The sequence below is a fragment of the Pseudorasbora parva genome, chromosome 5 (assembly GCF_024679245.1).
Source record: "Pseudorasbora parva isolate DD20220531a chromosome 5, ASM2467924v1, whole genome shotgun sequence".
Classification (NCBI taxonomy): Eukaryota; Metazoa; Chordata; class Actinopteri; order Cypriniformes; family Gobionidae; genus Pseudorasbora; species Pseudorasbora parva.
Genome location: NC_090176.1, coordinates 39,690,031 through 39,716,996, shown reverse-complemented (window position 1 = coordinate 39,716,996; position 26,966 = coordinate 39,690,031). Strand labels below are relative to the sequence as shown.

Sequence of the window (26,966 nt, the reverse complement as noted above, 5' to 3'; positions counted from 1 at the left end):
AAATCTTATTTATTTTACGATATTTGTATGCAGATACTTATGAGACAAAGACCATACTTTCTCCCACTGTATATTCTCCACAATATCATTCCAATATGGTAGGACTTGTTATCCTAATCTGCATTCGTTTTTTTTTTTTTTTTTTTTTTTTTGTAACGAGTTCGTTTCAGACAATCTGTTCAAAAGAACCGATTCACTAAAAGGAAATGAACAAATCACATGGCGACCTCTGTGTTCATTCCGTTGTTCAGGGAAATAGTTCCGTATGAAACGTGTTTCGTATTAATAGTTCCGTTGTGACTGTTTACCTTTACGACGCAGTCTCGTTATGACACTTTTAGGTATTCTTATGGAAAGTTAACTGTAGATTTTTGTCAATTTATAAATGATGATTCTTCAACATGCGTACAAAATTATTGTCAAAATTAATTGTCCACTTTGAACAGAAAAGGCCCAGAAATTACGCCGCTTACATTGTTTTCATCTTCACAACTGAAGGTAACGTTACCGGCAATTTCTTATCATATTAAGCAATGAGTATAATAAAGGTTTTTATTTAATTTAATGCGAACCCTATAATTGTATCTTGATTATGACCAATTTGAGCAGTTTGCTGTAATTTTACCCATCTTCAGCGCTTCATTTTTTAAAACGCGTTGTATAACGGTTACTTGTTTATCAGAGCAAATTAAACACGAACCCGGCGCAGTAGGTCTAAAATCTGTCAAATAAACATGTTTGTGCCAGCAAAACCTTCTCTCAACTGTTCACATAATACTATATCATTGTACTAATTTGTATACTGTTTTTGCTCATTGCTTTATGTCCTTTATGTTGTAAATGACAAGTAGCTTACCCTGTTTAGCTTTTAATCTCAAGTCTGGTATTCCAGAAACCTTTCAATCATTTGATCTCATTGGTGATGCAGAGAGACAAAAACACTTCATGGTCCTTCTGATGGTGTAATAGAGTTGTACCCCTCTTGATAGTTGACCTTATCCCTTACTGACTGATGTCCTGCTGAGTGTGGACTTTTACCCGAGTTATAACATGGACCAACAAGAGCATGGATGTGATGCAGAAAAGCTCCTGCATGTGGAAAATGATGCCACAAATACAACTGAAGGTAAAATACAATTAAGTATGCGTGTATATATGCTTATTAATTTTATATTCAGTAAGACAGTCCTTTGACATGCATGGGTCTCTGGATAATTTGATTTTGATATCTCTTGCAACTCACATCAATGTTTTGTGTTTGTTTATTTATATATAAATATATTGTACAATCAGTCAGTTTTGATCTTATGATCTTGCAAAATATCGTATCACCCTGAAGGAGGAAAGTTTGCAATAATGACAGGCTGACAATATTATTCCACAGACCACAGGTATGAATTTGTTTTTTGTCTATACGTTTTTTTCTTTCTTTCTGTTGTAGTTTTGTCTCATTTGAATCAGACGGATACGCCTGTGCAGCCAAGAAGCAGGAAAATTGTTGGCAAAAAATTGAAAGCATCTACAAAAAAGGGTAAAAAATCTTCCACCTTTTCCCAAGGAAAGTCTCCATCTAAAGGTAAATACCATGAATGTTATAAAATATAGAGATTCAAATAATTGTACCCCAGGTCTCACCAGGTCTTTTTTCTATTTAGCAGGACATGTTGCAGAAGGCACCGAACACATGTTTCGCACCCACATTTGCTCTGAATGCAGACGCTGCTTCAAGACTCGCTCCCATTTGATAGAACACATGCGCATCCATTTTCCCGACCCCACTCTGCAATGCTCCACCTGCAAACACTATTTCACCAGCAAGAGTAAGCTACGCATCCACATGCTGAGAGAGATGGGACAGAAACTGCACCAGTGTCATCTATGTGAGTATGGAGCGGTGGAACGCAACTCTCTGCGGCGACACCTTGCCAGCGTGCACGGGCATCAAGCGGATGATGCTCCCCATGGGGAGCTCTTCATGTGCCCAACTTGCCAAAAGACATTCAGTCAGAGTCAGGCATTAAAGAGCCATATGAAGTCTCACAATAAGACACAAGATGGACAGCCATTGCTTTGCTTTCATAAAGGCTGCTCATTTCAGTTTACAGAAAAGAAGCAGCTTTTAAAGCATGCACTAGATGCTCACCAAATTGAAGCTGTAGAGTGCCGTCATCATGCATGTGGCACCTTCTTCAAGAGCGAAGAAGACATGGAAAAACATTTCCGCACACATCAGGCTTATCACTGCCCGCATTGTGACTTCTCAAGCTCAAATAAGAGCCATTTTCAGCAGCACAAGAGACAAGGACACCCAGGACAACAAGAACTAAACTGTAGCTTCTGCCCTTTCTCCACCCTAAACCCTGTAGAGTTCGATCAACATGTTGGTCACTTTCATGCCAATGAGAAAACACAACACTGTCCGCAGTGCAGCTTTGTAACAGCTCACAAAAGAGTCCTGAAACGACACATGCTGATGCATACTGGTAAGATATTCAGTTTTTCTACATAGTTCTAAATACATAGGGATAGGTCACTCAAAATAAAATTAGATAATCATTTATTCACGCTTGTCATTCCAACCCTGTATATTTGAGTTTTTTTTCATGAAATACAAAACACATTAGGCTCTATTCCATACAATAAAATACATACACGTAACGAGTCCATACAAATTGTGCGATCTGTTCCAAGTATTCTGTAGTCAACATATATATTTGTGTGAGGAACCAAATTAAATGTAGGTATCTTCCCCTTTCCTGTAGCTCTCAAAGCTATAGTTTGGCTGCGGCAACATTAAAATACTGTATAGCACACAAGTTTTCTTGGATTGTTTTTATGATAATTTTTTACAGTGTTTTTGTGGATATTTCGCTTTACATAATATAGGGTTTGAAATATCAACATTTTTATTTTTGAATGAACTATTCCTTCAGACAGATTGAACATTTGTATTTACAGGTGAAAAGCCCCACAAATGTACGCAATGTGACTTCAGATGTCGTGATGAGACGTACCTTTCAAAGCACATGCTGACGCACTCCAATGACAAGCAGCACATGTGCTCAGAATGTGGATATGTTACGAAATGGAAACACTATCTCAGTGTCCACATGCGTAAACACGCAGGAGATCTGAGGTTTGTACCTTGATTGTAATAAAAAATAAACATTCCAGTTAATTTTACTGAACACATTTTACTCACCTGGCTCTCTTCTCTCTCAGGTACAAATGTAATCAGTGTCCATATCGCTGCCACCGTATCGACCAGCTGAACAGCCATAAACTCCGTCACCAGGAAAAATCCTTAATCTGTGAGGTGTGTGCGTACTCCTGCAAGAGAAAAACTGAACTGCGCAACCATATGCAGCTGAAGCATTCCACAGTCACAGATCCCCAACCTCCTGTTTACCAGTGCAAGTTTTGCCCTTACACAACAAAGTACCGGCAAGCCCTGCATAACCACGAGAACTGCAGGCACACCCGGACTCGTGTGTTCCGATGCGCGCTCTGCCACTACACCACATTTAGCAACACCGGCCTCTTCCTTCACAAAAAGAAATCTCACGGATATGTGCCCGGAGATGTGGGGTGGCTTAAGAAGTATGCAGAGAAAGAGAAAGAGCAGAGCTCTGGGGATTTGACACAGAACTTTTTCTCTAAAACCACAGCACCTCAGACTTCAGATTCAGAATATAGAGAAGAAACAGGCCATGCAAAACAGACTATAGATGACTCACAAGATATGTCTATAAATGATAATGAGGATGAAGCAATAGCAGCCACTATTGGACGAACTGATGAAATTACTTTAGTACAGCAGGCCAGTCTTGGTGTTGAGTGTGCAAAAGAAGGGGCAACTAATCTTTCTGAAGGATATCAGGCTGATGAAGAACGGTGTGGAACCCCACTTTTTACTTCCCAAACCAGCATGGATAGCACACAAATTATATTTGCTGAGACGGTAAACATACAGGAAACTGCATTTCATGCACAAGTTAAGGATCATGTTGGATTGCATACAATCCACCAGAACTTCCCAGAACAATCAGTTGAGGATGATAATGTCAATGCAGCCTCTGAGGATCAAAGTGACTCTGAAGACCTTCCGCCAGTGACAGAAACCATAAGGAGAGAGGAGGGACTTCATCAGGATAGCTCTGTAGAGCCCTCAGCTTCTGAGACTCATCTACAGGTCATGAGAAAACAGGATAAAGACCAGGCTGAAGCACTCGTACTAGAGGGCAGGGTACAGATGCTTGTCGTCCAGACACGGGACAATATGTATCAGTGTAGCCGTTGCTCCTATGTGACCAGGAAACAGGCAGCATTAATCCGGCACTGCAAGTCGTCTTGCCAGGTCATGAAAGCAGGACTACGTTGCCAGGACTGTGGCATGAAGTTTAAACAGCAACGTTCTTTGAACACCCATCGTCTGAGGAAATGCCTGTCACTGCTGAGGGGCAGAAAGAAGTTTGTTTTCGCAAGCGCTGTAGGTAAATCAAGGAGTTGTGTAGGTAGTTCAGGGAATGATGCATCCATACATATACAAAGTATGACGCATAAATCAGGATCCCTCAAAATACAACCTGAACCTTTTAAAGTCACTGATTCTACAGATTCAAGAGTACACAGTTCAGCTGAACCCGAAGGCCTGCTGTCTTCTGTAGTAAATGAGACTGATTCACTGACAAGCACATCTGAAGTAGGGAAGGCAATTGTTGGAAGTAGAAACAAACTGGCGGAAATGGAGGGATCGGTAAATGATGAGACTTCTGGCTATATTGAAGATGGAGGTAGGTATACTTGCAGAACATGTCCTTTCTCATCTGTCAGGAAAGTCACAATAGAGCGGCATTGTGCAACATGCAGCGGAAACACCCATAAGGTACATCTGGCTGAAATCAGAGAGCAGATTGAGCAAGAGGATAATCCTAGTGACTCAGACCATGATGAGGAGGAAGATGGGGCAACTGACTCAGAAAGAGATTCAGGAGAAGAAGAGAGACCTCAAAACCCCAAACCTCGATTCTCATGTCCCACCTGTCCTTTTCTTTGTCACCAGAAGAGAGCTCTAGCAAGCCATGAGATAAAGGGCTGTTTAAAACCAGGTGAATTACAGTGTCCGCACTGTTCATTTGTTGCCAAATCAGAAAAATCTCTTAACCATCATATCCTGGGTCATAAGAAAGACAAGAAGGCTACTAGAGAGAAAATGTCTAGTAATCTTCAGTGCAGTCTTTGCTCCTTTACCTGCAAACAAAAGCGCTGCCTGACACAGCACATTGCTGTGAAGCATGATGGAGTCCGTCCTCACCGATGCCGCTTTTGTTCATTTAGCACAATTCGTCGCTACCGGCTGGAGGCCCACGAGTCTCTGCACACAGGTGTTGGAAGACATAGCTGTGAAATCTGTAGCCAAACGTTCGGCACAACATCCAGACTACGCTTACACCATCAACGCATACATGACAAACAGGCAACACACTTCTGTCCACTTTGTGATTACAAAGCATATAACCTAAACGACATAAACCGACACAACTTGAGCTGCCACACTGGTGATCTTGCCTACCATTGTAGCCAATGCAATGCACGTTTCAGCTCCGAAGTTGCCCTAAAGCAGCACTGGAACAGAGCACATCCAGATGCTAACAGCCTGTCTTGCACCCAGTGTAGCTTCACCTGCAGCCGCCAAGCTGCTCTCAAAGCACATATGCAGCGTGAACACTCTGAAATCAAGGCAAAAGATCCTCAAGATGGCCCAGAAAAACAAAGTAAGATATCCATCACCCATCAGTGCTTGGTTTGTTCCTTCAGCACCCATAAAAGGCTTCTTCTGGTCCAGCACATGTTAGATGAGCATGAAGATGGCCCAGCAGAGGAGAAAACTCTGAAGTGTGATGTTTGTGGTTTTTCTTGCACCCACCAAGTGGTGTTTGACCAGCATGTGCGATCCCACGGAGGAACCTGCCTCTTTAAGTGCACTGAATGTGAGTTTTCCACCAGGAACAAACAGAAGATCACATGGCACATTCGAATCCATACAGGAGAGAAACCTTACCACTGTGAGATGTGCAACTATGCATGTGCTGATCCTTCAAGACTAAAGGTATGAGTGACTATTTAGCTAAAATGGTGATTTAAGGATTGGGTTATGACATTCAATTCTGTTGTTGCTCTTTATTTTAGTATCATATGAGGATTCACAAGGAGGAACGCAAATATCTCTGCCCAGAATGTGGCTACAAATGCAAATGGGTTAACCAACTAAAATATCACATGACAAAACATACAGGTATGTGCTATACTCTAACTTAATTTAACTTTAAGGTTCCTGCACACCTTGATGTTTTTACCCTTGTTTCTAACAGGTGCCAAACCGTACGCATGTGAGGACTGTGAGTACCGCACCAACCGTGCAGATGCCCTGCGCATCCATCAGGAGACACGCCATAGAGATGTGCGTTCCTTCATATGCGAGAAGTGTGGAAAGGCTTTCAAGACACGCTTTCTGCTCAAGACGCACCAGAGAAAGCACAGTGAGGAGCGGCCTTACGTGTGCTCTATATGTCAAAGGGCTTTCCGTTGGCCTGCAGGTCTTCGCCATCATTACCTGTCCCACACCAATCAGCTGCCATTTAACTGCCTCCACTGTCCCTACCGGGCCAAACAGAAATTTCAGGTTGTGAAACACCTTCAGAGACACCATCCAGGCGTGCCTGTCCAAGATGGAGTGGGAAAAGACCAAGAGGCCTCTAGTATGAATACACAGAAAACATGGACTGAGGAAGAAGAGAGACAAGAGGATGTTCAAACTGCTTTATAGAACAGCAATTAAAATTAAAAATGTTCATAATGTGAAAGTATTACATGTCATTGTCTCAACCCTTATTCAAAACACACAGAATACAATGATGTTTTACAGTATGTTTATTCCTTTAAGGCATTAAAAACAGATATTTACCTGGGCATGTTCATAATAAGAGTATAAGAGTCATTTACTTGCTTTTGGGTTATTTATAAAAGGCACTTTACCATGCTCAATTACATAAATGCAGATACAACCTGCATTCTACCATTACTATGTACCTTTCAAACAGGAAAAAAACAAATTGTTCTTATTATCAGTATACTCAATATTGCATAGATTAAACAATTGAAAAAAAACCTGCATTTACCACATAAGTATTTCTGCACCATTCTTGAGGGTCTTTTTTGTTGAGAAGGAATGACAAACACCATGCAGTTACTACAGAAATACTCTGTAGTAAAAATGCTATACTATTTGCTATACTTGGTTCTTTAAATAATGTTTAGGTTTGTTCAAATAATAATGGCTATTTGTTCTTTTAAGTATTTTTAAGCAAAGCACAAAATGTTTTCTCTACCTTTTTACAATTTACAGATTTGTCTGAGAAATTTTAGCTCTTCAGAACAAGTTTCAAGCATTATAAATTAAACTCCTGGAATTGTGAAATCACATCTCTGTGATTTTGATCTGAACATAGATGGAGGATGGATGGATACTCGTTCCGTCTTTAGACAACAGATGCACATGGCGATACCCTGGAAAGACAAACTTTTTATTTGCAAGAAAGCCAAATTATTTTTCAGTTATTTAAACTATTATAAATACACTGGGTCTCTTTCACTAACAATTGCATACAAGCATTCTTATGTGAGCAGAAAAGATTTTCAGGATATATATATTCACACACACACTTATTTTTTCTAAGGTCACCTGGAACCTGTGTAAATGTAGTTTCAATTGGTTCTCAGTTTTATCTTAACCTCCTAATACCCAGGAAAACAAAGTCTTGAATTTTGTATTTTTTTATCATCACTAAATCATTTTGTATTTCATGTCACTATATATTGTTTAAGAACAAATAGGATTTTTTTTTTTTTTTTTTTATACATATCTTATGCCATGTCCTCGTAAGTGGACATCAGGACTTTGTTGTTTAAAAAATAAAATAGCATGAAATTATGTTTAGGAAAAAACATTTTTTCATTCACCAATCAATTGATACATTTTCAGGTTTGTTTTTGAACCAAATTTTGTTTAAAGAGGATTCTCAATTATGTTATGAAAGATACATATTAATTTATATACAATTTTACTTTATGCAATATGTGGGTAAAGTGTTGATTTATAACAAATCTTTTGAAAATAAGTCAGATTTAATCGATAATTACAAAATATTACCAAATATTATCACATTACCAAAAGAGTACTAAATCTGATCATTCAGTCATTTTTAAAGGCCAAGGAGAAGTTGTTGTCCTGGTGAAACCTCAAAATAGAATCTCTGATAAAATGTAAAAATGCAATTTGAAAAAATAAAAATTTTATTTAAAAAATAATAAAATGCTATCTCTGAAATTCACCGAATGTGTTCTTTACAGGACATCCAGATTTAAGCCTGTAACATGTATTGGTGTCAGAGAAATATAATATCCTCGTACGAGGATAGTGGCACCCAGGTTATATTTATTGATGAATGAGGATTTCTATGTGGGAACATTCACACAAAGGCTGTGTTTGCATGGTTAGTGAGTGAGACTGAGAATATATTTTGTTTTCTTTTGTTAAAAGGTCATGTAACTGTCCTTAATATGGGCCTACCTGGTTGAATACAGGCAAAAGGAAGTGTGTATTGCCCAATGAAGTCATTCCTAGATGCTTTATCATAGTCTTCAACTACAAAACGCACCAGTGCCAGCTCAGGGGTGTGAATTGTGAACTGCAATGTTTCGTTCCAACATGGGTTAAATCCTGTCCAGATGTAAAATAACAGAAAAATCACTGTGATTAACAGAAATTAAAGGGTTCCAATTGTCTGTAAATTATGGAAATTAGCCTTAGGTCAAGGAAATGTTTCCACACTGTAAAGTTGCATACTGAACTCTTAACAGTTTTGCCAACAGTTTTTCATTTGTCTATTTTGAAATGATTTGGCAACACTTCAGACCATTTCCTCACCATTGTTGTCAATGTGTTTGGTTTCCTGTTTGGCTTGATCCAGAGGAACGCCATGAATTTCCACCCTTACTAGGGGGTCTACAATGGACCAATCTTTTTGCTTTACTTTAGGGAGCTGTTGTCCGCTAATAACCTAAAACAATAAAAAGAAAAGAAAAACAATCAACAACAACAAAAAAATCTAAAGTGAAGTAGCAAAGGAGCACAAATACTTTAATACCTTAACAGAGAACAGTAAAGGTTGGTAATCCTCACGTTCCTCAGGTTTTTCGGGATCAAAGGGTTTCTCTCTGTTGCGTAGTATCTCAGGTTTTAGGACGTAGCCACTGCAGTCATTCTGAGTAAACAGCCCATCATTAAGATCCATTTCCATTCCTGCTGTCTGGAAGTTTAATGCCACTATGAAACAGAAACACATTACAGTAAATACACTGTCCACTTTACAACACATTAGCCGTGTTACCCTGATCCTCTTTACATGGAGTGTACATAAGGTTTGTCCGCCATGCTCCCATTTTTCCACTCTGTATTACTGACATAATGGTGTGTAATTCAATATCTGCCGTACTGACCAATCTGGCATCCTATGTTCCACATGTCCAGTGGATAGTAATTTGATGAATCCGTCCTCATTCCACTTGGATACACTCTTGTCAGCTGCCTGGTGTTATGGAGCACAAAATCTGAACCTAACAAAAAGTCAGAATTTCATCATCTATCACTTTACATAATATTTATATTATTGTATAAAAATGAAATGAAACAGGTGCTTAATCTCCTCTTGTTTTCCACAGAAAAAAATAACAGCACACAGATTGTAACATGAGACTGCAAGACTATCCCTTTAAAAAGATTTTCTGACCTGCTTCCTTGGAATGTTTGCGGGCTTTAGACTCAGAGAACGATGACATCTCATCAGACTTTGCTGAGGTGCGGGAATGCTCAAAGCTGTGGAAATGTACACTCTTACAGAATATAAGGTCTGAGAGCTCCTTGCATAGATTTTGCTTCAACTTCTACATAGGGGAAAAAGCAAACAATCAAAACCAATGTTAAACAGGGAAGTGGAAAACAAAAACTGAGCTTCTCCCGCTGGTACCTTTGCATCTGTCGGTGGACTCTCCGATGCCAGACTGTCCTTATTCATTTCTGCTGCCTCGTCCTCATCACTCACTTCATCGGTGAGGCTCTCTGACTCATTTCCAATCTTCTTCCCTTTTAACAGGATTTTCCTCTTAAGTGCCTGAAAGAAATAAGATGACAAATACATCTATTTGACATCCCTTTTATTAAACAGTAATACATTATTATATAAATATATAACATTTATTTAAAATTAGATGCTCTGTAAAACACTTAAATAATATATATAGATACATTTTGAAGTGAAAATGCTGCTATTTTGCTTTTCTAATTTAATTAAAATAAAATATACATATTAATTACAAATTATATTATCTGTATTACAATCTAAGTGAGAAGCTGAAAAATGTGCATCGCATTTTTTTCATATCCTAAACTTACTTAATTTCTAGGTTTAACTGAGAAAATCCCAAATTTTCAATATGGATTTCTGACTTTTATACTTATTCATTTTTGTAATTGTTAAAATTGTATTAAGAGATTTTTTTAAAAAAAAAAATATATGTGACCTATGAAGCCAGAATGGTGACTTTAATATTTGGCATCACAAATTAAAATCGTCATTGAAAACAAAAGCAGAACTGAAAAAGGAAACATTGGCATTGAAACATTTGCATTGAAAACAGTTGTATTGGCATTGAAACAAGTATTGGCAATGCAAAAATAAAATAATTAAAATCTTACAATCTTATTATTTTATTGTATTGGGATTTATTTGTATTTTTCAATGACAATCTTCAGATTTTTTCTTCATGTCACTCTTTTTCAGTGACAGATTTTTTTCCAATGTCACTGATTTTCAGTTTCAACTTTCTGTCACTGTTTTGGCGTGGAGAGGGGCGGAGTCTGAGGGGAGGGGTAAGAGCGTAGTTTGCATATCATTTGCATATAGGTATACTGAAGCAGTAGGCTGAGCGTCAGCTCTGAAGCCTCTTGGCATGACAAATGTCCAGTGTACCGGGAACCGCAAGTAAGTCTGTTTTTTATCTGCCATTTACATGTTTTCTTGTGCAACCTGGCCGGCTTGGTTAACTTTTAACGGCCGTTATGCTGTTTTGTTTTTTCCGATGTCGACTGGGTAAATTATTAACATTAGCCGTGTTGGCTAACTTAACTGTGGTTAATACAGGGTCAAATATAAACACCGGTCACCATATGCACCGAACAAGGCTAAAAGTTTGGTTTGGCAAATATACATTAACGTTAGGTGTCTGTATACTGTTGCTGCTATGAGTAACGTTACATCACAGTCTGTGACGTTAACACTGACATGATTATCAGCAGGGCGTCGGCTGTGTACTGACATCCCCAACCACACACACACACACACACACCGGAGACAGTTACTCCTAGGGCCGCGAATGTGCTTTTATCTGTATTCAATGGTAGTTAGCGTTAAGTCTCCAGCCCTGATGTCTCCTTTCTTTTTCTTTAGGAGTTAGAGGCCAGTGTTATTGCTGCTGCACAAGACCTCATAAACGTGCTAACGCAAAACGTTCAGCATTATCACACCAGCACAGCAGAATCCAGTGCCGTCACATAAGCACCATTAAATACAGATAGAAGCACATTCGCAGCCCTAGGAGTTAGGGCCTACTGTGTAGTGCTGCGTTTAAGCCGAACTAGCGGCTCTCCTGTGTGTGTGTGGTTGGGGATGTCAGTAGCGTAACCATAGACCGTAAAAAAATATGGACGACTCGACATCATCCGTTTCCTCTTGCCATATTTGAAGCTTTCAGGCGGCCTTGCACGTCGCGGACATCTTGGGACCGAGTCTGCGCAGTAGCGTAGTAACGCCGCATTCACACGGGGCGTAGGCGTTAACGCTTCCCATTTACTTTGAATGGGTGACATCTATGAGGGGTGGTTTATATATTTACTTTGCTAACTAAGCAATCAATCGTGTCGATCGTCGCGTACCTTGACGTGAGCTAAGCCGTGAACAAAGACGTGTGATAAGAAGCGTTACACTTTCGTCGCCCACATACTCGCCTGAGAAGCTACGTGACGTCTGCGCGTGTCGTCTGAAGTTTTGCCAGTTATCGGAAAAAACCTTTCACACTGTAAACTCTGTGCATTAACAATTCGTCTAGTGAGGAGGACCGATGGATAGCATGTGTTTTAATTAATCCCTGTACATTCTTAAAACTCAGAACATTCTAAAGGAAATCGCCTATATTACTTAATTCGCCAGTAAAAAAAAAGGTAAATAAATGTATTAAATCGTGCATTTTACAGATTTTACATCAATGTGTTAAAACTATACAGTTAGTAGTTAAAAGAATTGCCCATTTATAAAGCTGTGTTTAAAATAGGCCAGAAGCTAACCCAGTTAAACGCGTATTTATTAGGAGAAAATACAAAATATACATTTATCCACATTAGATAATTTATATAGGGGAGAGCAGGGCACAACCTATAACCATTTTTGACTGTCTCAGTTTGTGTAAATCCACTTGGGGTTCAGAGTATTTTTTGCCTACATTAATTTCACATGTCTAATACAATTATGTGGTTTTGTTTCAATAAGTGTAAGCTTTTTTCTTGATTTACCCTGAAACAATGGACGTGAAATGTGACAACATGCCCCATAGGTGGGGTAGTATGTCCAAATAACTGCTTAAAATGTTATCATTCAATCAAAACATATACAAGACAAACTAAAATATTTTGTTAATAAAATACAATTATTAACTTTTAAAATAAAATAAAGGCATTTTTTCATCATTAAAAATATTTAAACAATTGAGTTTGACAACAAACACATCGCTTAATACAGCACAGGATAGTTAAAAACATAATAATGAACATTGACTCCCAGTCTTTATTAACCCTTTTTCATGGTTTTCTCAAACGAATTACAAAAAAAAAGAAAAAAGATTATTATATCATAATAGGGGCTCATTGTAATGCAGTGTTACAACCACGCACCCCACCTGCTCCCCTGGGATTTAAACCACAATTTCTGTCTTCTGCTGTTTAGATCATCATTAAAGAACAATATAAACTGTTAAATAACAGATAGGCCTAGAAGATTATAATAATATTAGATTTGTCTTATTTTAAATGAACACTAAAAACAGATGAAAAATAAATGTAAGAGATATTTACTTTTGCTACACTCTAAAAGGAGATGTGTTAAAATTGACACAACATGTGTAACACAAGAGTGTGCTCAATAAATGTAGCATTTAACACAGAAATTGTGTCAGCAATCAGATCATTTAACAGAAATTGTGTCAGCAGTTCGTAGTCGAGTACAGAACGCATGTGCCCAAAATACAATGTTTCAAACTCTATGACTTTATCCACGCAATTGTTCACAGTTTAACACCTTTAACACCAGAGAAAACAATTAACAGAGTTTGCACTTTAAATTAAAATGTAGCAACTGATAAAAAAAGTTATATTAATAACTTTTATTTGCATAGGCCTGTTTGTTTGAAAACATAAACACTGCATACACTGCACAATGATGGTGTTTTTCGAGCACTTTATAACATGATGTGTTAAAAACAACACAATGAAATGAGTTTAAAATTAACACATGTTGTGTAGATTTTAACACATGTAGTGTGTGTGCTCAGGGACGACACATTTAGTGTTGATTTTAACACATTTAGTGTATGTGCTCGGACGACACATGTTGTGTTACTTTAAAACATATTTGTGTTACCTGTAACTCAACTAATGTGTTATTCCTCCTACACAGAAGTGTGTTGCACTAATGTGTTATAATTACACCACGTGTGTCAGATGTGTTACATGTGACTGTATTTGCCATCTGAGTTATTTCCTGTAATTGGGTGAACATACATATTGTTAATTTGTGTTTAGTCCAGTGACGTTTAATAAAGAGTTTAATAGAGTTTGTTTGTTTGAACATTTTATAACTTGGATGTTTTAGACATCATGGATACACACACACACACACACACACACACACACACACAAGCTCTTTTTGAGATTATCAGAGGTTTAGATGCTGATGATTTATTGAATGTTGATTTGAAGTCTCCAGAATCATGATTAGTGGCTCCTTTATTTGATCTCTTGACCCTTTACTTGTCTTTTAATTCTTCTCTGGTTGCTGTAACTGTATTGTAATCAAGTACATTTGTTATGGCAAAAGAAAATATGATCAGATGTTTCTTGATGATGTCAAGATCTGGTCAAGTTTTTGAGAATATGGATGGTGTTTATTGATTTCATTTATGTGCTGTTAGTTATAATGGTCTTGTGAAACTTCATCATGATATCCAAGATCCATCTTGATATATACAATGTTTTGCATAGACCAGGGGTTTTCAAACTTTATGATGCCAAGGACCCCCAAATATGATGAACCTTTATGAGGGACCCCCTTAAATCCATATTCTTTATGTATGAAAAAACATTGAAACTGTTAGATAAATAGTAAGTGTGACATTTTAAATAGAACATTGTTTCCAAAATTAAATCGCCTATACTTTACATTGGACGTATAAACCTGAAGAACATGTTCAATAAAAAATGACTAGTATAGGCAACTTTCACAATAAGCAGCTATGTATCGCATTAAGAATACTGCTCTACAAACTCAGTAAGCGAGATAAAGGGGACTATAGTGAGAAAAACTCACTAGAAAAATACAAAGCAAACATATGCAATTCTGAAAAGTATGTATATGGCAAACAATGAAAGAAACGTTTATAAATAAAACAGTTAGACTGTTCGGTAGACTTTATTCATTTTTGTTTTGTCTATTAAATTAGGCTATCTGAAAATTTTCTGGGGACCCCAGTTTGAAAACCCCTGCCATAGACTGTATCCCGTACACACATTTTGAATATCTGAAAACAAATGTGCAAATAATGACAACATTATTATAGAAATATTATATATGGTAGTAACTTCTCAGATATCTAACAAATGCATGTGATGTGATGACAACATTATCATCTGATCAAAAAAGCCGGTGCTTTCGTCGGGCAGAGGGTTAAAGATAGCCTAGGCCTACATTTATAATGCAAAAGCTTTATACTTAAGATAAATAAAAATATAAGCTTTTGCAGCATTATAAATGTGTATACTTTAACTTCATCCATCCTTGCTGAATAAGCTTCCCCAAAAAGAGACTTCTCACAAAAACTATCAAAATAGTAGGATACAGTTTCCAAATTTTGATGAATATATCCAGGCGTTTATCCACGCGTACGTTATCCAGGCGTTTATCCACGCGTACGTTATCCAGGCGTTTATCCACGCGTACGTTATCCAGGCGTTTATCCACGCGTACGTTATTCAGACGCAAAGTAAAAAAATATAATTTCTCACATACGTCGCCGCCACGCCGCCGCGCACTTTGAGCGCAGCTCCGACACGTGACCGTGACGTCTAACGTCTCGAATCCTACGTCTGACGCCTGAATCCTATGGGATTTTGGCCAGACGGCTGGCGAGCGTATACACGTTAGTTCTCCTCTCAGTTTGCTTAGCAATCTACTTATTTTGTATAAACCACCCCTCATAGACATCATCCGTTGCCGAACTGAATTGTGGGTTCCGTCGCGGCGCTTCACTCGCGTTGCAAGCGGCAGAAGTTGAAGAATTCTCAACTTTTCAAGCGCCAGCGCAGGCGTCATCCAATCAGATCGCCGTATGCAAATATCCTACAGCAGACGCAACCAATTGCGTTCATTACTGCTCCGTGAACCATCCAGACCATAGACCGTTAAAAATCCAGACGCAGCTCCTGGACCACTATGTGATATTCTTCCCGCTGTCGGCGCTTTTTCGGGATTTAATGTACTTAACAGCTTCGTGCACCTGTGCAGTGCGCTGACAACAACTACACGGGCAATCACACTCGCACATACAACCAAAAAAGGCGCTTTTTTGTGTTGTGTTTTGGTCCAAGCGGCAAGTTAATGTGATTGGCTGTTGTCACTATGACGATCGCGTCAGCACCCAGCTTATATCTTATAGCAGCTTACAGCTTATAGCACTCAGCAATATATAAAGGCTTAAAGCAGGTTGGAACTGTTTTCCTTCCCGGAAGCTTTGTGTAAGAGCTAATAAAATATTTAATCTCGAGACAATATTTTGTGTCTAATAATTATTTATTTGAGACTAGTAGCCGTGTAATAAGCGGGATAATGTACACCCAGCCGGTTTTTATCGCAGAATAAACCCCTTCAGAGTGATGCAAGACCCCTCCGCTTCGCGTCGGGGTCCTGATTACTCTGCTGGGGTTTATTCTGCGATAACAACCGGCTGGGTGTACATTATCCCTTACATAGCAACTCTTAACGGCCACCAGGACTAATACAGTATTATTTATAGCTATTTATTTGTTGTAAAGTGTAATAATCATCTCAGAAAAAAAAAACTCTTCTGTCAGGCGCAGTTAAAGTAAAAACTGCCCGGGGCAATATACGCTGTGTCATTACTCCAACATTATCTTCATAACTTATGAAATAAAAAGTTTACCCCTCAGAAAAATTTACTTTCCTCTCTTGTGAACATGAGCACGGCGCATGTTAATTTGTGATGCCAAAAAAAATTAATAACGAGTATGGAAGAGATTCAAGCTGTGCTGCTTTTGCTGGTTATGTATAGCTTTACGAGGTAATTAACAACGACAGAAAAGAGCACTAATATGCAGATTCAGCAGCATTGCAGCATATTCAGAAAGCTTGTAAAGCTAGATTTAAAATGACAATGTATATTATTATCAGCTATTACGGACATTGCACGTGAGATGGCTGAGACGAACGCGTGCCATCAGACAGAGAGCAAGACTGATATTTACTGAACGAGACCGAACCTCGCAAAAGACTTTTAAAAATGCCCATTGAACTAAAATGCTGCGTGAGCTCAACCAATCAGCATGTTCAGCGCCCAAGTCCCGCCCTCGAAAGTTCCTGAACTTTGAAAAAGTACTACCCATAGACAGTAAAAGAAATGGACGGAGCGTTCCCATTGACGTCAACGGCGAAAGAATGAAGTCAACCTAGGGGCACTCACTTCCTGATGGCTGAGCGAACTGCGCAGGCTCAGACTAAGCTTGACGACGTAGATGTGACGTGAGCCTCCTGTCTGACAGCTGTGAGTCTTCTACTAGATGTGGAAAGCGAAATCTGAATCACGTTGTTTAAATATTTTCTCCCGCTGCTTTTGGCTCACTATGGGCTTCTCCCCATTCTTCCCCCTTGACTTTATCAGACTAGTCTCCAGGACATGTCTCCCCGTCACCCCGACTGTCTCATAGACAGTAAAAGATTGCCTGCGAGCGTCTCCTCAGGTCTATACGGTAAATTTCTCAACTGTGCGACAGGGTCGCGTTGGTTATGACGCAATCATTAGCCTATTTTTACAAAAACAGCTTCTGCGGGGCGATAGTGTAAGATACAAGGTAATGGAGCCTTTTATACATTGTCGTGTTTCTTTAGAAATAAACAATGGACAAATGGAGTCTTTAAACGTCTCAGATGCAAAGTTATTCACTGTCAAAGTGACTCAAAAATGAATGGGAGTCAATGGGATGCTAACAGCAGGTGATGGCTTGGTTAGCAATGGCAGCCCCTAGGGGTGGAACGCTTTCCGAGCGCTAGATTACCCCCTTGGTACTACCTCGCGAGTACTTACCTCCGTTTGGAGGGGGAAATATTTACCCGGAACTTCATTTAGACCCTGGTTCCTGCGGTCTAAACACACAAAGTACCACCCAAAGTTCCTAGTTCCTGGTTCCTGTGGTGGAAACGGGGCTTTACTTGCGGCTTAGAAGTTCCTGGTAAACTGGACATTTGTCATGCCAGAGGCTTTAGAGCTGACGACGGGTTCCAGTAAAGTGACGCTCAGCCTACTGCTTCAGTATACCTATATGCAAATGATATGCAAACTACGCTCTACATACCCCTCCCCTCAGACCCCGCCCCTCTCCACGCCAAAACAGTGACAGAAAGTTGAAACTGAAAATCAGTGACATTGGAAAAAAAAATCTGTCACTGAAAAAGAGTGACATGAAGAAAAAATCTGAAGATTGTCATTGAAAAATACAAATAAATCCCAATACAATAAAATAATAAGATTGTAAGATTTTAATTATTTTATTTTTGCATTGCCAATACTTGTTTCAATGCCAATACAACTGTTTTTAATCCAAATGTTTCAATGCCAATGTTTCCTTTTTCAGTTCTGCTTTTGTTTTCAATGACGATTTTAATTTGTGATGCCAAGTTTTAAAATCACCATTCTGGCTCCATAGCTGACCATCATTAGTTAATGAAAGTGCTCATTGCAGTATAAGCATTGATTTCAATTCAATTGACATTTATTTGTATAGTGCAAATAATATCATTTACATTATACGTAAACAATAAACATATCGTTTCAAAGCAGCTTTACAGAAAATGCATGTTTCTAAATTACAGTCTAAAGTGATCTGTTAGAGGTAAGTATGTCCAACAAATCACGCAGTTAGCTAACGATGTATTAATAATTATAGGACCATACATTATTTTAAGATCCTTGTGAGTCATCCATGTTTTTCAAACAGAAGTCAATAAGAGCAGTTAAGTGAAGTGCACCACGATCTATACAGCGCTGACCTCACCTCTGGGGATGGGAGTTCACTGGCCACTCCGGCGTCTGCTATGCTTGTGAGCAGCATATCGCCCAGGATATCTCTGAAATGTCGAGCCATGACTTCCTGTTGCTCTACGCTGCAGTGGTTTTCGATGGACACAATGAGAGGATACTCAGATGTCTGCAAATAGGAATGATGGGAAGATTAAGAAATCTAGAAATAGATTATAATGTATCTGTGCAAATAAGTAAATATATATAACAATGATATAAATAACAATGTTGGTACTAATAGCAATAATGCTGACAACATTGTTAATAATTATTAATAGATATTATTATTAGTAATGATATGTTTAATATTAATATAAATATATATAATACAAATAATTATGTATTTGTATAAGTGTTGGGGCATAAAGATCACCTTGAAGGCATAATTTGCAATAGCAGTAATCACGTCTTTGAGGAGAATCTTAGATGTGAATGTGTGTCCATGATAAACTACCGGCTCCTCATTGGATCCATTCCAGCAGTCCACCTCTACACACCTGCAGCCTCGCTTCAGAGCCCTTCAGATGTTCAAGCCAGCACAAATAAACAACCAAAGTCATGAACACATAGAACAAAGCGGACTAACTGAGCAGACACATGCTTTCTCTGAAGCTGCAGTGAGTAAACAGAAACACTCTATTACTACACTTAAAAATAAAGGTTATTTGTTGGAATTGATGGTTCTATTTTGATTGATTCCTGATTCATATACCCAATGTCAAGTGATTTCAGCAGTTTGACACGCAATCCAAATCATGATTCTTGACCGTTTGAATCTTTATTTGAGGTTTGAAAACAAACAGGGAAGAGAAGACAATGCTGAATAAATTCGTATTTTTTGTGATTTTTTGGACCAAAATGTATTGTCGATGCTTCCAAAGAGTCTAACTAATCAACTGATGTCACATATGGACTACTTTGATGATGTTTTTATTACCTTCTGGACGTGGACAGCAAGTGGGCATACATTTACATTCAAAGGACAGAAAGGACTCGGACTAAATCTAAAATATCTTAAACTGTGTTCCGAGGATGAACGGAGGTCTTACGGGTGTGGAACGACATTAGGGGGAGTCATTAATGAAATAAATGTCATTTTTGGGTGAACGAACCCTTTTAATAAATAAGGTTAAGACACCAGAAACTACTAGCACAACTCATAGATTTTAAATATTGTTAAAGACAGTCAGTAATAAAATAAGATCAAATAACCAAATTACGAGCAATAGCACAAATAAATACAACAGATAAAACATATACAAATAAATGAACAGTTTTTCATGTAGGTCTAAACTAGATTATCAGGACAAGATGAGCATTGTGACATATGAAGACGTGAAATAGTATTCGCGCACTGCGACTCAGCATTTAGTACCAAACTGAGAGACGCTGGTACTTTTGCATCTACTTGCACTTGAATATTTAAGTTGGCAAAGCTTAAAAACCCACGCAAATTAGGCTATCAATTTCCATGAAGATGCAGCACTGGTCGGGCATGCAACAGCTCCGATAACTGACACGAATGTCTATCACTCTGGTCCTGGGACATCGGCATACAAGTGTATGTGTGTGACATATTACTTAAATTCTTAACAAAATATGAGTCAAATCAAGTAGACACATCGTAACATAAAGTTATTTGTGGGTTTTGCTTCATTGTATTTTGCTTGTTTTCCCTGTTCTGGTTTGCAGGAGTCTCCTGTGCTTTAGTTTACATAGTTCCTAATTTATGCACCTGCTCTTTTTTTCTCTTGATAAGCCTTCAGTTCATTCAGTTCTTTGTTGGGTCTCGTTTACATCTTTATATGGTTGTTATTACTCCTGAAATCTCTTGTGTGTTCTTGTTAGATTAATATTAAAGGTTGTTTTGTTTACTCCTTTGTCGTGCACTTTATTGCAACCACTTCACCCGTTACACACATAGCTCTATTACCATAAATAAGCAGAACTCACTGGATGTAGGCTTCAACACTGCTTGGTCCTTTTAGCTGGTCCTCCATGAGGTAAGTGTTGTGTGAGGAGGAGATGTAATAGTGGGCGAGAGTTTGGCTCATGTCTTGAAAGAGGCCCTGCCGCTCTGGATTGAAGATGGATTCCTCAGGAGACGTCAGGTACATTAGGAACCCATCGATTGTCATAGAGTGATTCATTCTGGCTGTACAAAAAGACAAAATGAAGCCTCTTATCTGATCAAACTTCAATCATTACTCAGTGATAAGAAGTAAAGAGTGATGACTAAAGAACCACTTCACTGCTGGCCAGTGAACTAGATTAAGTGCTCAACTACTCCATTTCTAAAAGAGCTCCCATGTATTTTTTCCATTCATTTTCTTTACAGGCATGCAAATAATTTAACCCTCAAATCAAACAAACCAATTCAAACATGAATTGAATATCATAACATAATAGATAAATCTAAAGTAAGGGTCTTCAAAAGTTGGTACTTATCATGATCCCTTTGGGACCAATGGTGGTACTGTAGGGGTCTACCAGTTACGGTTCATTCTGAAACTGAATTTTAATAATAATATGAATAATAATAATTTACAAAATATAAATAATATATATATATAGTAAAATATATTATATTAAATACATTATGCAACAATGCTATATTAAGTTAACTTTAAACAAAGCTAAAGTGTTTTATTGTCACTTCTAAATTAAAATATAAAGTAACATTTACCAGAATTTATTTAAATATAAAAAAATTCAAAAGGGCATCAACTATTCAATTAATTAAATATTAAAGAGTGAGGAAATATTCATATACAGGTCCTTCTCAAAAAATTTGCATATTGTGATAAAGTTAATTATTTTTACCTAATGTAATGATAAAAACTGTACTTTCATATATTTTAGATTCATTGCACACCAACTGAAATATTTCAGGTCTTTTATTGTTTTATTGTTTGATTTTGGCATACAGCTCATGAAAACCCAAAATTCCTGTCTCAAAAAATTAGCATATCATGAAAAGGTTCTCTAAACGAGCTATTAACCTAATCATCTGAATCAACTAATTAACTCTAAACACCTGCAAAAGATTCCTGAGGCTTTTAAAAACTCCCAGCCTGGTTCATCACTCAAAACCGCAATCACGGGTAAGACTGCCGACCTGACTGCTGTACAGAAGGCCATCATTGACACCCTCAAGTGAGAGGGTAAGACACAGAAAGAAATTTCTGAATGAATAAGCTGTTCCCAGAGTGCTGTATCAAGGCACCTCAGTGGGAAGTTTGTGGGAAGGAAAAAGTGTGGCAAAAAATGCTGCACAACGAGAAGAGGTGACCGGACCCTGAGGAAGATTGTGGAGAAGGACCGATTCCAGACCTTGGGGGACCTGCGGAAGCAGTGGACTGAGTATGGAGTAGAAACATCCAGAGCCACTGTGCACAGGCGTGTGCAGGAAATGGGCTACAGGTGCCGCATTCCCCAGGTCAAGCCACTTTGGGCTACAGAGAAGCAGCACTGGACTGTTGCTCAGTGGTCCAAAGTACTTTTTTCGGATGAAAGCAAATTTTGCATGTCATTCGGAAATCAAGCTGCCAGAGTCTGGAGAAAGACTGGGGAGAAGGAAATGCCAAAATGCCTGAAGTCCAGTGTCAAGTACCCACAGTCAGTGATGGTCTGGGGTGCCATGTCAGCTGCTGGTGTTGGTCCACTGTGTTTTATCAAGGGCAGGGTCAATGCAGCTAGCTATCAGGAGATTTTGGAGCACTTCATGCTTCCATCTGCTGAAAAGCTTTATGGAGATGATTTCGTTTTTCAGCACGACCTGGCACTTGCTCACAGTGCCAAAACCACTGGTAATTGGTTTACTGACTATGGTATTACTGTGCTCAACTGGCCTGTCAACTCTCCTGACCTGAACCCGATAGAGAATCTGTGGGATATTGTGAAGAGAAAGTTGAGAGACGCAAGACCCAACACTCTGGATGAGCTTAAGGCCACTATCGAAGCATCCTGGGCCTCCATAACACCTCAGCAGTGCCACAGCCTGATCGCCTCCATGCCACGCCGCATTGAAGCAGTCATTTCTGCAAAAGGATTCCCGACCAAGTATTGAGTGCATAACTGAACATGATTATTTGAAGGTTGACTTTTTTTTGTATTAAAAACACTTTTCTTTTATTGGTCGGATTAAATATGCTATTTTTTTTTAATTTTGGGTTTTCATGAGCTTTATGCCAAAATCATCAGTATTAAAACAATAAAAGACCTGAAATATTTCAGTTGGTGTGCAATGAATCTTAAATATACGAAAGTTTAATTTTTATCATTACATTATGGAAAATAATGAACTTTATCACAATATGCTAATTTTTTTAGAAGGACCTGTATATTACAAAAATTATAAACTGAAAAGTTTAGTAGTGGATGATAGTGGATCATTACCCGTGTTTGAAGGCTCATAGCGTTCAATCAGCTGAAGGGCATGTTGATAACTGCCCTCCCCCTCTAACTGCTCCTCTCTCAGGAACTCCTCCAGATCACACTGAGACAAGCTCAGCCCATCACTGGAATACTCCTGGAATAACTGCAGCACCTCTCTTCTCTCAGTCAGCATCTTATAGAACTCCACAAACTCCTGATCTTCCAGGGTTCCTGACTCAGACTTATCTGCCCTCTGCGAGTAAGAATCAACAAATGACAATGAGGTTCAACATGATGAAAATGTATGATGGAAAACACCATAAATGACACTTAAGTACCATAAAAAGACAGTATGCATGTTCTTCATTCATGTCCACATTCATCATTTTCAGCAGTTTTTTTGTCTCCTTAAAATTCATTCTGCCATCCTTGTTTCGATCTGCTTTCAAAAACCAGTCTGAGATCCATCTGAACGGAGTAGTTTAGGTTGATAATATAAGTCTTCTTATCTATCTATCTATCTATCTATCTATCTATCTATCTATCTATCTATCTATCTATCTATCTATCTATCTATCTATCTATCTATCTATCTATCTATCTATCTATCTATCTATCTATCTATCTATCTATCTATCTATCTATCTATCTATCTATCTATCTATCTATCTATCTATCTATCTATCTGCTTTAATGTTTTGAATAAATATATTAAATATGATAATAATGATCAGAACTTGTCTCAAGCTACATAAAATAAAAACAAGGATACTGGTCAAGTTTGGTGCTCTCATCCATTTTCTCAATATTCTCCATGAGGGCTCTTATGCCCAGAATCCAGGCCTGAGCTTCCTCCGCTGATTCAGCCACCAGATCCAGGTTTCCTTTGCGGCCGCGGAAAACCAGTGTGAAGCAACGGTCAGCAGGAAACTCATCCGCTACACTGAGGAGCATCTCTGACTGATGACCCTCGCGGACAGCCTCCACATCACTGATGGAGACTGAAAAAAAGAAAGAAAATAAATATATTTTTATTTTATTTCAGAGCCTTTCTTCTCAGATTTCTTTAATAAAATGTTGTGCCTGAAAAGCAATCTTTATTATTCTTAATAGCTAATTTCTTACTATTGTTCATAGTGAACCAATGGAGCTCTTAATTTCATTAGAAGCAGCTGAAGATATTCATCTCAAGTTTTTCTCATGTTGGATTTCCAAACAATGTAATTTGATCTACTGCCCGGATGTGTCTAATTTTATTCCTCAACACAAAGATCTTTTGGATAATTTCAGTCGTTAGGTATTTTCTATGCAATAATAGCTTCCTCACATTTCTCTGTTACTGAATGTTTTTAAGACACTGGCACTCCACCTACATTTTATTTACAAAACCATTCATTATTAGCCCAATCTTGGATTAATTATGTTCCCAATCTTCAAAACTAGATATGAACTAGCATGATTATTAAATCATATAAACCATTACTAAAAACATCAACTCAACAAGGGCATACAAGAAGAATAAGAGTTTATAGCCCAGCTGGATTTATATGCGATAGTCTTGCAGTCGTCCTGAAGTTTGTAGTGCCGCTGACGCTTCCACAGACGAGACTTCACCTTGCGCAAAAGCATCCCTGCTTTCAATGCATCAAGGTTTTGATGACCCTGTTTACCTGTCAGAAAACGGAAAATGGCCATTACTAATGTTCAGAAATTTTATTATAATTAATTTAATTAATTATATTACCGTTATTAATTAAATGGACACACACGTCTGGTTCACTATCTTTGTGGGGACTCTCCATAGACATAATGGTTTTTATACTGTACAAACTGCATATTCTATCCTCTTACATGAACCCTACTCATAAACCTATCCATCACATAAAACTTTCTAAATTTTTACATAAAAAAAAACAAACAAAAAAAACAACAACCTTATTCTATATAATTTAGAGTTTCCTCCTGATACCTCAATTTAGTGACATGACTCCCCATGAGTTAATGTGCAAGTCCCCACTAGGATAGTAAAACATGAAACCACACACACGCACACGCACATGTACACACGTACACACACACACACACACACACACACACACACACACACACACACACACACACACACACACACACACACACACACACACACACACGCACAAATCTATATAAATATATACACATGCACAAAAGGTGTCTACTCACAGCAGGCTTGAGGTGATTCCATTTTCTATAATGCACCTTTTCTGCAGACACAAAGTATCACTGTCTCACCAAAAATGTAACATTTCAGAAAATATTTGTTAATACATAACTATAATATGCTTATAATTAAAGAAAGGGACAGACTGCTGACAATTCTAAGCTGAGAGTGTAAGCTCTCTAAAATAGCTCAATGTAAACATCTCTCCATCACTGTATTCAGTACACTTAGATATATTATGCATCTAGTCCCACTGAAATGTTTTTGAGGTGTCATTAATTTGACTCCTTATTAGTACTGTTCTATGGTGAAACAAGATGTCACAAGCTTCTTTCAAATTTTTGTTGCATGTCCCATTCGCTTTTTCTTCTTCATTGAAAACATGGACAGGCTAAACAAAATCTTGAAAAAGGCTGATTGCATAATCAATATGCCCTATATTACAATAGGGAGAAAACTAGTAAATTTCACCAAAGTGAAAAAAACCCCCCAACAAAACAAATTCATTCAAGCACAAGTGAAGTGCACTCAGGCGTGACATGCAGAGTCATGAGTCATGGCTAAATATGTCTCTGAGATCCACACGATCCTCTACTGGCACCATCATTATGTGATGTTATTTCCCAAGTGGATAAAGCAGAATCCGCTTTTGCTCTTAAATGTTTCCTGCCATTATTCTGTATTGAATACATGGATATGTATAACATTACTAGTCTTCACTGTGATTTAAACCCTAAATGAGGAATTTGTTTTGAAAATCCTAAAATATTGCAGTTATGGAGTTTTGATTAAAATAAAGACACTAATAACAGTGCATGCTGACAAAGTCATGCTTCTAACACACAGCAAAAAGATTCTGGAGAAGTCAGAAGCAAATATTTAGGAGTGACTGCAGGAAAAGAGGATAAGCAGAACTCACCGGACTGAAGGACGTCTAAAATATACAAACATCGGATGAGGAGGACGGGCCCCGTGTCTTTGCTGCTGCTGCGTGTGCAGGGCTGGGAAAACAGATCCGCAGTCTGGGCTGCTTACACAGTGATGCATAGGCAGCCTCCTTCCTACACCCCTTTCTTTGCCTCATTCCTTCCTAGACACTCCCACTTTTCTTTTTTTCCCTGCCTTATTATGCATAATAGTTCTGTTTTCTGCTCTCATCAAAATTACACACACACACACACACACACACACACAAAAAAAGTAAGCATAAATACATTTTTGATAATGCTACAATAAATACAGTAAGATAACAATCTGCATTTTGAACAATTAATTAATAATAAACAATTTTAGACCATAGATTTAAAAAAAACAAACAATATGCACAGTTTCATATTTTGTGCATATTTTTATGCATTACAGAGTTTCTTGTGTGTTTTCAATTCAAGAGTGTCTTGAATTATAAACCCATACAGAATTGTGAAGTCTTTGCCAAGAGCAACCCACATTTACATTAATATTTACATAATTCATTTGGTAAAATTAACTTACAAATGAGGAAAGATACAAATACAAGCAAAGCATTGTATTACAAAACACTATAAAACATTTTGGTTTAACAACACTAAGACCAACAACATTTTGACTAAAAATATCTTTAGAAGCTTAATTCAAGACCACCTGGACAAACGTGCAGAAA

The 26,966-nt window shown here is 38.1% G+C and overlaps 2 protein-coding genes across 3 annotated transcripts; one reads left to right on the top strand and one right to left on the bottom strand.

Moving 5' to 3' along the window:
- Window positions 1-231: 231 nt before the first annotated feature.
- Window positions 232-6,826, top strand: znf142 (zinc finger protein 142). 2 transcript variants are annotated; one of them, XM_067444266.1, is made up of 9 exons: window positions 257-341; window positions 447-498; window positions 990-1,126; window positions 1,442-1,576; window positions 1,656-2,483; window positions 2,959-3,136; window positions 3,223-6,109; window positions 6,190-6,295; window positions 6,372-6,826. In XM_067444266.1, exons 3-9 carry the CDS (start codon window positions 1,051-1,053, stop codon window positions 6,824-6,826), a joined length of 4,665 nt encoding a protein of 1,554 aa, XP_067300367.1. In that variant the 5' UTR covers window positions 257-341; window positions 447-498; window positions 990-1,050. The 2 variants fall into 2 exon arrangements, with proteins under 2 accessions (XP_067300368.1, XP_067300367.1); XM_067444267.1 differs by having other exon boundaries at window positions 232-498; window positions 1,659-2,483.
- Window positions 6,827-6,912: 86 nt separating this feature from the next.
- plcd4b (phospholipase C, delta 4b) lies at window positions 6,913-26,408 on the bottom strand. The gene is made up of 16 exons (XM_067444269.1): window positions 26,247-26,408; window positions 25,330-25,370; window positions 24,639-24,797; window positions 23,900-24,128; window positions 23,466-23,595; window positions 23,149-23,380; window positions 20,704-20,905; window positions 19,124-19,268; window positions 18,725-18,877; window positions 10,086-10,229; window positions 9,849-10,002; window positions 9,559-9,675; window positions 9,207-9,385; window positions 8,987-9,119; window positions 8,630-8,779; window positions 6,913-7,566 (listed from the first exon to the last, which is right to left on the bottom strand). Exons 2-16 carry the CDS (start codon window positions 25,349-25,351, stop codon window positions 7,478-7,480), a joined length of 2,238 nt encoding a protein of 745 aa, XP_067300370.1. The 5' UTR covers window positions 25,352-25,370; window positions 26,247-26,408; the 3' UTR covers window positions 6,913-7,477.
- Window positions 26,409-26,966: the final 558 nt, after the last annotated feature.

Excerpts from the sequence above, each read along its gene's own strand:
- znf142 (XM_067444266.1), top strand. The coding sequence starts at position 1,051 with ATGGACCAACAAGAGCATGGATGTGATGCAGAAAAGCTCCTGCATGTG. Across the intron at positions 1,127-1,441 it reads TGCCACAAATACAACTGAAG|TTTTGTCTCATTTGAATCAG; the intron begins GTAAAATACAAT and ends TTTCTGTTGTAG. Across the intron at positions 3,137-3,222 it reads AAACACGCAGGAGATCTGAG|GTACAAATGTAATCAGTGTC; the intron begins GTTTGTACCTTG and ends CTTCTCTCTCAG.
- plcd4b (XM_067444269.1), bottom strand. The coding sequence starts at position 25,351 with ATGGAATCACCTCAAGCCTGCT. Across the intron at positions 10,003-10,085 it reads GTCCACCGACAGATGCAAAG|AAGTTGAAGCAAAATCTATG; the intron begins GTACCAGCGGGA and ends TCCCCTATGTAG. Across the intron at positions 9,676-9,848 it reads CAAACATTCCAAGGAAGCAG|GTTCAGATTTTGTGCTCCAT; the intron begins GTCAGAAAATCT and ends ACTTTTTGTTAG.